General features: G+C 47.7%; 1 protein-coding gene across 8 annotated transcripts in view; it reads right to left on the bottom strand.

The window, feature by feature from the left end:
- Positions 1-13,509, bottom strand: part of FRMD4A (FERM domain containing 4A) — a 424,512-nt gene that overhangs the window by 150,725 nt on the left and 260,278 nt on the right. For all 8 annotated transcript variants that reach the window (XM_064142608.1, XM_064142610.1, XM_064142606.1 and 5 more), the window contains one exon: positions 1,447-1,512. In XM_064142608.1, the coding sequence (XP_063998678.1) occupies positions 1,447-1,512 (66 nt within the window). The remainder of the gene's footprint in view (positions 1-1,446; positions 1,513-13,509) is intronic.

Here is a 13,509-nt window from a genome sequence, read left to right as displayed (position 1 = left end):
CTAGCCTCCCCAACTCTCCTCTTCATTATCTGGGTTACTGCTAAACCCCCAGATAAGCAGGGTAGCCAGGGCAGCTCATATAGATTTCCTGCAGTATTATTTTAAAGTGTGATTATTAATGTTGTGAGCAGTGCTGCAGCAGAGCTGCTCTCCAGTAGCTCGTTCATTTTTAACTGACTTAAGAAACACTTAAAAAGACATTCATATGGAAGAGGAAGCCAAGTGCTGCATCCTTGTGATGAAGGTGACTGAACTTCCCCCAGCCAGTTGCTAAGCATCAGTGAGCCCAGTGAAGCCTGGTGCAAAGATGCTCACATGCAGAGACCGTTGGAACAGTGGTTTGGTTTAATTCGTCATCCTGATTTATCTGTTCTCGTTCCAGCCCTGCCTTGGCTCCTTCACAGTTATCCAGACACTCTCTGACCACACTGAGTCCTGGAGAGCTGAGAGATTTCACCTCCTCTGTGACTAAGTCCTTGAAAAAACGTTACCCACGAACATTGGGTGTTTTAAACCAGCTTTCCAGAAAGCGAGGCTGAATGTGCTTCCGGTGATTCAAGTGGCCCTCAGCAATCCCCCTGCAGGTTTGCAAGTGCTGGGCAGGATCCTGGCTTATCAGCTGCAGCTGGGGGAATGGGACACTATGGGAAGTTTCATTTCCTGCTTCTTGGGCTGCCAGTGGCTGGCCAGTAGTTTGTAAAAGGAAAGACATTCTTCTAATTCTTGTTATTAACCCATTGGTGAGCCCTGAGACATGAGCCAGATTTCTGAGGAAAGCTTCCAGTAGCCATCATTACACAGCCAGCACCAAACTCTCATTTTTGCTATTTTTCCATTGTTTTTAAAGATAAAAAATAAGGCAGATGGAGCAGAGACTTATTTTAATGTGTATCTGTGTTGGACGTGATTTACGACCTCTGTAATAGCTCAAGCAATGCTGTCCTGCGGCACCGCCGCTACAGCCTCTTCCGTACCAGCTGCACTTCTGATACAGGTGGATGCATGGGGCACAGCTGGCATCCTGCTCCAGCAACACAGGATGACAAGTAAGGCAGATGAAAACACATGCTGGAGGTATCTGAGGCAGATACTTTTCTCAAAGGAAACTGCAGATGCATTTCTCAATGCTGAGCAATGACTCAAAAAATAGCTAAAGGATACAGTAAACAGTGTCAGGAATGACCAGAGCTGTTTTTTTATCTCACTGGCAGGGACAGGGGCAGTTTTGGCACAGAAAAAAGCAAAATATGTCCTGAATTAGTCCTTCCTACAGATAAGTCGTTGCAGATCCTTCCCACCCAGCACTAGCACAGTCCTGCCGAGCTCCGCAGGCAATCCCAGTGCGAAGTTGCTGAGAAAACCAGCTGGAAAGCCTTCTCTCCCCCCACCCCAGTGAAAATCTGCAGCCAAAGCAAACTATCACACGGCAAAACGTGCAGTTCCTACCTGAACGAGGAGCTCCAGCTTCCTGTCATCAAGGAGGTGCACTTGGCATCTGCGACCCTCCGTCATCTGCAAGAGAGAAGAGGCACAGTCAGGACTCCGCACACCACTGCTGGCTCCCCCAGCACAGCCTGGAGGCTTTCATTCACTGCTCTGCTCTTGGTCTCTGTTTTGGTTTAAGTTTTCTTTTCTCTCCTTCTCTCCCCTCTTCCCACCCCCAATTAATCCCTGGTGTTTTGGCACCAAAGGAAACAAAAGGCTGTAAAGAGAAAAAGAAAAGCCACCCCAGTAGCTGTCATGGAGGAGCACGTGGAGTCTGCTCGGATGCAGCTGCTGGGGGGAGGTTGTTCCAGTGTGAAAAATGGGGCCAGGGTGACAGTTTGCAGCACAGGGGCCCCAGCATTTCATACCACGGCCTCGACCTCTGCAGACAGCTTGGTTGGTGGAGGAGACATCCAGAAAAGTTTCTCCCACACCTCTTAACAGCAGTGATTCAGCCATCCAAGAGGTAGCACTGATCAAGCAAAGCTCCTCCCTGGGCTCTGCTCACAGTGCTCCCTGGGGTTGCACCAGCTGCTCATTTGGGCCTGAATCCCAAAATGGGCTTGTCCTACTTGGGATGTCCTATTTAAGATTGTAGAATCATGGAATGTTTTGGCTTGGAAGAGATCTTTAAAGGTCATCTAGTCCAAGCTGCCTGCAGTGAGCAGGGACATCTTCGACTTGCTCAGATTGCGCAGAGCCCCATCCAACCTGACCTGGAATGTCTCCAGGTATGGGGCACCTACCAACTCTCTGGGTGACTTGTTCCAATGTTTCACCTCCCTAGTTGTAAAAAATTTCTTCCTTATATCTAGCCCAAATCTCTCCTCTCTTAGTGCAACACCATCACCCCTTGTCCTGTCACAACGGGCTCTGCTAAACGGATTACCCCCGTCTGATGTACCACACAGGCCACTTGTGATTATTCTGATCCACTTGTGATCATTCTGGCATAAAGAAAGTCCTCTACAGTCAGTCTTCTTGCACAGAGCACCATAAGTGAGGAGCAACTTTGCTTTGCAGAGTTACGGATCTCAGCTCAGCACCCTTCAGCATGCACAGGCACAATCCCACTCTCTGCTAATGGGATAAGAACTGCCTAAGCCTCTTTGGCTCTTGGAAATCTCTTCCTCAGCACGACTTAGGTAGCATGCAGACAGACTCTCAGCGTGGGCTTGCCCCATGACATTTATACACACCTGGGACCACAGTGGCAAGTACTCAACTCAGCTGTGCAGCACAGCTCAGTCTACCAGGGACCCACCACCTTCTAGCCAAGGCACCTTCCTAAGTGCTACATAAATTCCCAGCTCAATTTAATTGTATTTCTTGCTGTGGTGGGTCCTAAAGCATCACCTGGAGGGAGCAAAGGTCCACAGCAGCCTGGCTGGGAGGTACAGGCTGCTGGGGATGTGGCTGCCAGAGTGCCCTGAGTACTTCTGCTCTCACCCATCACCTTGCTCTACTGAGTGGAGCTGAGCTCTTGATGCAAAGCTGCCTTGCAGAGTGGGAAGGTGTGGGCTTGAGGGGTTAACTAAGGACAGCTCAGCCTGCTGCTTTAGTTCTGCAGGCTAAAACGCATCCACATGTGGCTTGGTGGGGCTGAATGTGCTGGCATCCAGGAGGTGGTAGTGGATGCCCCACCATCAACATCACCCATTCAAGTACAGGTGGTGTGTGGCCATTGCCACGGGGTCAGTAACCTTAGCTGTCTCCAGCAGCATCTCCCTCACCCTGATAATTGCTGCCTCTTGGCACAGCCTGTCAGGCTCTCCTGGGTGCTCCTGTCCCACATCCATCTCCACTTTTCCTGACGTAAGGGAAGATCAACACTTACTCTGACCCGAGCCTCTTCCCCATAGCAAAAACCAGATGTGCTGAGAAATCTATTGAGCCTCAAGTGGCCACGCAAGATACAGAGTTTATTATGAGACAACTTTAGGCAGAATGAGCTTTTCCCTTCAACTCAGCTCAAATTTACGATCCTGGAATGCACAATCCCATGTGATCCAAGCAGACTTTACCCCTGTTGTTATTCCCACCAGCACGCCTCTGGGGTATCACGCACGCGAAATAATATCACTCTCTTTCACTAAATAATATCACTTTCCTTCTCATTTTCCATGAGCAGAACTGGAGCCCTGGCACTGCAGCCAAAGGAAAGCCTTGTAAAACAAGGCTTCTCATAAATGTCAGCCAGTTACTGCCATGGCAATAAATTGTCTTCTTACGAGAGTTTCCCCCCGGCAAGCAGCCCTATGCAAAATATGGCTTCTCATAAGGTATATAAATTGGTGAGTGAGATTTTTCTTTATGAGGTCTGTATTAAACGGCTTTCAGCTCAGCTGTAAAGCTACACCAGAGGCCCGCAGAAGGGCTTTGCAATGGTCTGCCCTGCCTGGAAGAAGAGTTGTGGGGGTTGTGCTCATGTGAGCACATGGAATATCAAGTTTGCTTTGCTGGGCATCCCCAGCAGACAAAACCGAGTGGCTGAGCTCTGCTTCAGCATCTCTTCTGTCCTCTTACTGTCACACGTCTGCTGCATCCCTGTGATGGTGAGTATGCACTGATAGTCCAATTCTAATATGAGTTTACCCAAGGCAAGAACAGATAGAGCAGTGACTTTATCACGGCAGTAACATGCGATGGCAGGAATGGAAATGCAGCCCAGCTCTGTTACGCTCCGTCAGTTATAACGAAGTTGAAATAAGAAAAATGAAGGTGAAAAGGGGAAGAGGGAAGATTTTCTGAGATGTTTGACTCTGTGCTTTAGCATTTCAGCAAAGCACTTCCTTCTCTAGCTCTCCACGCTTTTCCAACCTGGAATTTCAAGTTCCCTTAGTGCTTCCACTGCTTAAAGAAATCTCAAATACAACCAGCAATAGAACAAGGGGACACAGTCTTAAGTTGTGCCAGGGTAGGTATAGGCTGGATATTAGGAAGAAGTTCTTCACAGAGAGAGTGATTTCCCATTGGAATGGGCTGCCCAGGGAGGTGGTGGAGGCACCATCCCTGGAGGTCTTCAAGCAAAGCCTGGATGAGGCACTTAGTGCCATGGTCTAGTTGACTGGATAGGGCTGGGGGATAGGTTGGACTGGATGATCTTGGAGGTCTCTTCCAACCTGGTTGATTCTATGATTCTATAATTCTATGATCTAGGAACATCAAATCATAGAATCATAGAATCAACCAGGTTGGAAGAGACCTCCAAGATCATCTAGTCCAACCTAGCACCCAGCCCTAACCAATCAACTAGACCAAGTAAAGCTCTGAAATGCAGAACATGATGCCTGACTAATTGCAAGGCATTTTGTGAACATCATTTGTGAAAAAGGGAAAGGGAACCACAGAATCACAGAATTTTGGGAGTTAGAAGGCATCTTGAAAGATCATCCAGAGCAGGATCACCTAGAGCAGGTCACATAGGAACACATCCAGGCAGGTTTTGAATGTCTCCAGAAAAGGAGACTCCACAACCTGTCTGGGCAGCCTGTTTCAGGGCTCCATCACCCTCACAGTGAAAAAGGTTTTCCTTATGTCCATGTGGAACCTTCTATGCTCCAGCTTGCACCCATTGCCCCTTATCCTATCACTGGACATCACTCAGCAGAGCCTGGCTCCATCCTCCCAACATTTGCTCCTCACATACTTATAAACATGAATGAGGTCACCCCTCAGTCTCTCTTCTCCAAGCTACAGTCCCAGCTCCCTCAGCCTTTCCTCAGAAGGGAGATGTCTCACTCCCTCCATCATCTTTGCATCCCTGTACTAGACTCTTTCAAGTAGTTCTCTGTCCTTGAACTGAGGAGCCCAGAACTCAACAACCGCATTTTGCTTTCACATCAACTTGCCCCTGCAGTTCTGTCCCTCAGCAAAGTGCCTGTCAAAGGCCACGATCATGCAGTGCATGAGCGCGCAGCAAGGCACGTACTTTATTTCTTTAGTGTCACCTTGCTTCTGTGCCTCTCCGTGGTTTGAAGGTTCCTTCTATGGGTTAATGGCCCCAGCTGGTGGCCTGCGGGCTGTTTCCACTTAGGCTTTTCTGCTTGAGAGAGGGTAAAGAGCTGAAAAGGATGCATCAGCCACTGCACAGCCTCAGGGGAAAGAGGCTCAACACTGGACCCTCCTCTCGGCCCAGGTACCAACACAGTGAAGGAGCTGCTGGTTTTATCTTGGCTGATAGCTCAAAAGGAAACTCCAAAGGACCACAACGTATGTGGCCGGATAAGCATTACAGTGCTCCCTACTGTGGGCAGGATGCCCAGCCGTGGAGCTTTTCCCTTCCCTTAGAAACAAATTATGCTTTCCAAGAGAAAAGAAAACAAGGTGGACTTTCTACTTGATAAAAGCTAAAATATGATGGTCCTGCCCTCCATTCTCCCTGTTTTATTATTCCACCATGTGTCTGAAGCCTACACAATGTGCTTTCTCGCATCATTAGATAATACAAACTCTACTAGCTTGTCAGAGCAAGCAATGGGAACGTTTCAAAGCACAGCAAGAAGGAACTGATTTAGCACAGGCTGTCTGCATGGAAGGTGCTGCTTCTGAAGCTTGGCAAATTGGCTCTGATCTATAGGATTTGCTGCATTGCTGTGGACGGGGCTGTGGCCAGCTCTTAGAAGACAGGGAATCCCAAATCCCTCTAAGTGGAAACGTGGGATCAGGAGATCACTAAGCATGTGCTGAGCAGCACCAGAGCTTGGATGGAGAAAGACTATCAGGAGTGAACTGAAGTGCCCCTCTCCAAAGGCTCTTACCCAGAGAAGGGTGGGAAGAACTGAGATGAGGCATAGTGCCATGGCTTTCCCTTCACCATGGAAAAGTAAAATCCTAGCAAAAACATAAGAAGCAATGGTTGAGAAGAGCTGGTGATAGAACAGAAGGATACGTCATGTGGCAGGGAAGCAAGGGTGTTTGACCTGCTGGAGAGCAGTGAAGGGGAGTAGGACTTGGGAGTCCTGGTGGATGGAAGGATGGCCATGAGCCAGCAGTGTGCTCTTGTGGCAAGGAAGGACAATGCCATTCTGGGGTGTATTAGAAGGGATGTGGTTAAGATGTGGTTAGTAGGTTGAGGGAGGTTCTCCTTCCCCTCTACTCTGCTCTGGTGAGGCCTCATCTGGAGTACTGTGTCCAGTTCTGGGCCCCCCAGCTTAAAAAGGACAGGGAGATGCTTGAGAGAGTTCAACACAGAGCCACAAAAATTATTAAGGAAGTTGAACATCTTCCTTATGAAGAGAGCCTGAGGGAGCTGGGGCTTTTTAACTTGGAGAGGAGATGACTAAGAGGTGACCTCCTTCACATTCATAAATATGTAAGAGGTGAGTGCCAGAAGGATGGAGCCAGCCTCTCTCAGTGACACAAGGGGCAGTGGGTGGAAGTTGAGGCACAGGAGGTTCCATATGAACCTGAGGAAGAATTTTTTCACTATGAGGGCGATGGAACACTGGAACCAGCTGCCCAGGGACGCTGTGGAGTCTCCCTCTCTGGAGATATTCAAGAACCACCTGGATCCGTTCCAGTGTGATCTGCTCTAGGTGACCCTGCTCTGGCACAGGGGCTGGACCAGATGATCTTTTGAGGTCCTTTTCAGCCCCTGACATTCTATGATTCTATGTAAAAAGAGCTGGAAGTGTGTGACACACTCCTGAGAGCTAGTGGCTCATACATATGGCAGAGAGCTACACATGCTGAGTGTGAATATGGGCCGCATGCATTTCGTGGGCCAGACTTACCATGAACTGAAGTGGAAAGGATGTGCCAAAATACAGAACAATTTTTTGTTTTTTTTTAATAACAGCTCAGTACATCACTTTTTTTCTGAAAATCTGCCACTTCTTTTAGTGCCTGCCCATGCAGCCTGACCCTCAAGCACTTGAAGAGCTGAACACGAGTGCTTCTCAAAAGCTCTGTCCTTTATACATGAGTGTGTAAAGTCTAGGATGACGTATCTTCAATGTACAGATACAGATGGTGCTTGCAAGGCACGTGAAGATCACAGTATCACAGTATCATCAGGGTTGGGAGAGACCTCACAGATCATCAGGTCCAACCCTCTACCACAGAGCTCAAGGCTAGACCATGGCACCAAGTGCCATGTCCAATCCTGCCTTGAACAGCTCCAGGGACGGCGACTCCACCACCTCCCCGGGCAGCCCATTCCAGTGTCCAATGACTCTCTCAGTGAAGAACTTTCTCCTCACCTCAAGCCGAAATTTCCCCTGGCGCAGCTTGAGGCTGTGTCCTCTCGTTCTGGTGCTGGCCACCTGAGAGAAGAAAGCAACCTCCTCCTGGCCACAACCTCCCCTCAGGTAGTTGTAGACAGCAATAAATGTGTGTGGATGAGGCGCTGGATAAGTGTGCAGCAGAGCTGATCACACACAAAGCACGCATGCTTTCTCCTCTCCTTGGCTTCTGCACCTTGAGGATAGGAAAACTGATGTTGACCTGCTCTGCAAAATGCTTTGAGATCCGTCAGTGACAACAGGACCTGACACATGCACTGTGTTCTCTCTTATATAGGGATACTACAGAAAGGAAATCTCTCTTGTGGTTACTCATGGGATCTTCCATATCACAGCTGTTTTTCTCTAGGAAAGAGTGTTTTAGTTACCTTTATCACAAGACTTTAAATCTCCTGTGGAGACTGCTAACCCAAATATTTACACAATGGGTTTCCTAGGGAAGACAAGCTGGTGGTTGTTTCGCTCTGCGGCATGAACTGTTCCAGTGACTGCTCTCCTCTCTATTCATCCTAGCTCTAACTGCAAACACTGTCTCAGAAAATCCTACAAACTGCCTGTGTCACAGCCCCAAAACCCCACACCACGCTCAGCTCATCCCTGCACGCCCGTCGCTTTGTCACTAAATTATCAGCAACTGTCCACAGAACTGATCCATCCAACACAAACAGTGAAGGTGCCGGGAGGAAACAGCTCCAAAGGGAACCTTTCCCTTTCAGAACGAGAAAGCTCCTCCTGGTGAAAGCACTGTCACACTAAATAACTCCGAGGCACCACATGCAAATGCTATTTACGGGGGCAGTTCTATAAATACCTGCGGCACGTTTCATTAGCCCAGCGAGTGCGGGAACCAAGAGGAAAACGGCATGTTCTTCCAGGACTCAAATCACACGTTATAATTGGAGGCAGAATGCTTCCTAAATGCTCGCTGCCTGCACGGGAGGCAATTACTGTGCTGAATACGCAAAAATCCGAGCGGCTTAGCCTGCTGTTTGGACAGACTCGCTGAAAGGAGATAGGGAGAGATGACAGCCTGCTGATTACAATGAACTATTAGATTAAACATCCTGCTCCCACTTGACCACTTCTTGCTGCCCTCTCAGCCTGGCAGCTCCTAAGCTTGCAGGGAGAGGGGGAGGGGGTGTGGGATTTTGTGTGTTTTCACTGTAGGCACATGTGGCAGCACTTCTCTATGATGGACTGGGGCAGGTCTTGCAAATGGCTGTCTGTTGCACTGACCAACACCATCTCTTCACTTGCTTCCATCCATCTGTCATCTCCTGCTCTACAAGGCACTTCAAGAAACTGAAAGAATGGGCCATCTTTTTTTTTTAAGCTCTGTGTTTGCAGAGCATCCTCCCCAGCTGCTGGTCTGCATCAGCACCTAGTATATAATACTGACAGTGGCTGGGGTGAGCAGGGCTGTGAGATAACATGCAAAGAGCTGAGCTGTATGTCTGATCCTTGAATGAACACCTGGGGAGGGAGGACATGGCCACAGCTGACTCTGTCATCGGTGCAGAGCAGCAATGGCTGGGCAGCTGAGGGACTGCCCAGAGGGGCCTGCCCTTGAGGCTTGCTCATTTTTTTTAGTCTTCTGGTTGTGACTGAATGGGAACAATCCCTGAAGAAGAATGATGAGATGGCTGTTGGTGTAAATCTGGTTCGTCTGCCCCGGTCATGGGACTCTGCACACTGCCTTGCCCTGGCACGCACATCACTGTGGCTTGTAGCACTGTTCATGCCATCTTGGATTGTGCTGGGAGAGGTACAGGCTTGATATTAGGAGGAAGTTCTTTCCAGAGAGAGTGATTTGCCATTGGAATGGGCTGCCCAGGGAGGTGGTGGAGGCACCGTCCCTGGAGGTACTCAAGAAAAGCCTGGATGAGGCACTTAGTGCCATGGTCTAGTTGACTGGCTAGGGCTGGGTGCTAGGTTGGACTGGATGATCTTGGAGGTCTCTTCCAACCTGGTTGATTCTATGAACAGGAGAGGTTAGCTGTAATCCAGTAGTTTCTTTTCCTAGGAAGGGTATCTCAGCTGTATCCTCAAGCATCTGTCATCTTCTAGCAGTACTTATGGAGGAGAACAAAGATGCTGCATATCCAAAGAAACAGAAGCAAGCAGCTTGGTGGCAAATGGAGCTTTGGAGCTGAAAAGATGGGCCCAGGAAAGATGCTGCAAATATGAATAATGGTGGTGCAAGAGATGTAGATGGCTGATGCATAACTGTACCTTCTAATGCAGCATGGCTTTCCCTCTTAAGGATGTCCTCTGAGGCAGTGTGAAATGTGTGCACATTTCCTAGCCAGAAAGCATAAGACAGCAGTGATGAGGCATCTCCCACTGGTGGGGTAGGGCTCAAAGGAACATACTGTGCCCAAAGCTATTGGCTTTCCTTGCAAGCCTGTTTTTCCTGCCCATTGCAAAATCAATGTCCTTACCCATGGACTAGAGAATGGAGATGAAATTGATGAAACCATGGTTACAGGCACAGCTCTTAAAAACCTCTTCTGACCTGCAGGAAGACAGGGCTGCTGTCTCTTGGAGGAGCTTGACATTACCCATCATGTGGGGGGATCTGTGCTAGAAGTGTGTTTATGAGGAGCTGCATCTAGCACTGCAATCATTTCACCAAACACCAATGTGTCAGGAGAGGAAAGAAAGTTTGAATGATTAGAAAGCAGAGATCCTTCTCAAGAAAGAAAGTGGGACAGTGTCTGCTGTGGTGTCACCCTGGTGGAAGCATGCCATGAAAAGCATGACCCAGCCATTGTGTGGATACCAATGGGGAGTGATGGGATAAAAATTAAAGCTAGCTAAAGGCTGGGTGACCTGGTGACATCCCTGCTTTGTCTTGAAAGCTGACAAAAGAGTTCCTGGCCTGCCCAGGGGCTCCTTGCTTCCTCCGCCTAGCACCTTCTAGTGTTGCTGAGGCTCTCACACCACCCGTGGACATCTGCACAGGTTATTTCTCATGCTTCCTCTAAACAGTGCTCAGCAAAAATGCTCTGATTCAGCAAAGCACATAGCTGTGCCCATAAATCCCTTTTATTTCAGTGTGACATCAGCAAGTGTTTAAGTGGCTTACTGTATCAGGGCCGAAATGAAAAACCGTCTCCTATGGTCCTTAAGTCCATTTACAACACCGAGCAGTAACTCTCAGGCGAACTTTAAAGCTGGGAATGGCATGTCTTAACCTCAAAACACTTGGTGCTTGATCCATGCAGTTAGAATTAAACCTAATTCCAGTGCTGCTTATTAAACCAACCAGAGCATCACCCTGCAGACACCTAAATCGCAGCCCCGAGACTGGCCTGCCTTGGAGGCCTGGCTTGAGTTATACCCTGAGATAAAGCTCTGTCCTGCAGAAGCCAGCTTCCTCAGCAGCGTGGAGCTTGTGCTGCTTTCTGTCACGCATTGTTTTCTTTCTTAAAAATAATTCAGATCTAAATATTTTAAAATGCAAAGGGAAATAGAACATCCCACTCCCTCCCTGCCTCCTGATGTTGATGCTGGAGGATAAGACATTTGCAATCCAGACTTTTCACTGTGTTTGACTTTTTCACCTTCATAAACTTTCCATTCCCTTTCTTTGTCAGAAAACCAACTGACAGCTTAAAAATACATCAGCTTCTAAGCTTTATCCTTACCAGTTACAAGGCAGGAGTGAAGAGTGTAGGAGCTTTAAAATGGTTGGTCAGGGCATACTCTGAGCTCTGGAGCTGAGGCTGACCACAGGGAGGTGACCCCACAGCATTATTTATTATTTTAGAGCCTTCACTGGCCACAGGATTCTTAAACCTCACAGATTTGCAACCTCTGCTGCACTCAGGAGAAATGTGTCTTGATAAACCTGGACTCAGTGGGTCAGCTGTGCAGCTGGTTGAATGTGGACACCTGATTTGGGCCAACATTTTTAGGTCAAGAACGTACCAGAGCTCTTAAAACCTTGCTTGAAACTGAGATTCTGTAGTTGTCTCCTCTACTTTTACCTGGGAAGCTTGGATTGCTCCTACAGCCTTCCCACATGCACAGTGTACATGAGGAGGGCTGCATGGGGAATTAATAGTAAATAAGTAATAAACAGTTGTGCAATTGAGGTGGCCTAGCTGCTCATCAATGAATTTTAATTGAGCCAGAGGATGGAGTTTCTATCCTCTCCTGCTAGAATCTCCTTCAGAGCTTCAAGGATCAGGTAGAATAGCTCCTTCCTGGAGCTGACCACAAGTCCTGGTGAGAGAGGAAAGTCACAGCCCTGCTCAGCTCTTCATCACTCCTTAAGGAGCAGCCAAGTGAAGCCATTGCAACTACAGGGTCACATCTTTTGGGAAGTTGAAGGCAAGTGGCTAGGGTAGTCTATGGCCTCACCCCACCTTAGGGACCCTGGATTCATTCATACTATGCTTTTAACCCATATGCCAAAGGAATGCCTAAAGGCTGCAAAAGTGTCACTGACACCAAAAACCACAGCAAAAAATAAGCCACCTCATGTTGATGCTAAGAAGACAACAGATAGACAACTTCCCAATTAACACCCAGGATCAGGATCATCTACCCTGAATGTAAACATCTGCTGAGCTAACTCAGCTCAGCTGAACCATCTGAAGAACAACTTTATTTTGTGAGCTTGCCAACCTGCCCCCCGCCCCAGGTGAACTTATTTTCTAGATAATAACCACTTTAAGGCAAGTTCTGTAGTTTCATTCCATATTTGCACATTACATACAGGGGACTGTGATCCATCCTTTGGATTGCCAGACCCTAATGCAGTCCAAAGAAATGAACATCAACAGCAGAAGTAAAATGAGATGCTCAGAGAGAAAGAAGTTAAAGGATCTCTGGTGTCTTTGCACAAGGACAAGCCAGGGGTCCTGGGACAGGTGCTTCATCAACTCTAGAGCACAGCACAGCTACAAAAAAATGTGCTATGTCCTGGGAGAGTCCTGTTTCCTCTGGAGGAGCTCCATATTTACTCTGTCCACTATGCACAAAGGACACAGCGCATTCTAAGTGAAAAAGATCTAAATTATCTGCCAGGGCAATCATTTACCAGTAGTGCACTCCACAGCCTTTTATAAGTCAGATCAACATCTCCATAGGGACTCCTGATCACCTTCTGGTTCATTCCCTGCTATGTACTGCGGCAAGCACCGTGAGTCATCACCGTGATAATGACCATGTGGCACTAACGCACATGGGAACAGATTATTATTATTATTATTATTATCCCAAAGACTCTCACAAGTCTGTTAATCTCTCCTATGCCAGACCTTGAATTCCTTGTAAACATACACACAAAATATTTTTTTTGTAGTTTCATGCTTCAAACATGGCATATTTTCAGCAAACTGCTCCAGATATCACTCATATGTGCACGCAGACAGGGTGGTAATTACATGAGAGCATTTGAGTCTTCTGGGAAAACATTTGCAGGAGGTTTGGTTTAGTTACAGAGGAGAAGAGGACAATTTATTTGGTAGTGAAACTGATGTGATTTGCTGCAGGAAAAAAAAAATCAATATAAGTTCATAGGAAGATGACCAAAGTGACCCAAGGCAGTAGAGGTAGTAATATGTGTGAAATATTTCCAAAGGACAAATTAAGATTTAAGGCTCAAAGTGTTCTTTTAGTACTGGTTGAGTGTTTGGTACCTACTGTAGCACTAAGAATGCAGAAGTGTGATTGGTGAGTGCCCTGATCAATGGAGCCAAGGTGCTGGGCAGTGCATCACTCAGATATTCTGTAACAGAGTGGCTCAATAGCACCGAGCAGTGTTAGG

Source organism: Pogoniulus pusillus, chromosome 4, assembly GCF_015220805.1.
Source record: "Pogoniulus pusillus isolate bPogPus1 chromosome 4, bPogPus1.pri, whole genome shotgun sequence".
Classification (NCBI taxonomy): Eukaryota; Metazoa; Chordata; class Aves; order Piciformes; family Lybiidae; genus Pogoniulus; species Pogoniulus pusillus.
This window is presented reverse-complemented; position numbering and strand designations above follow the sequence as displayed.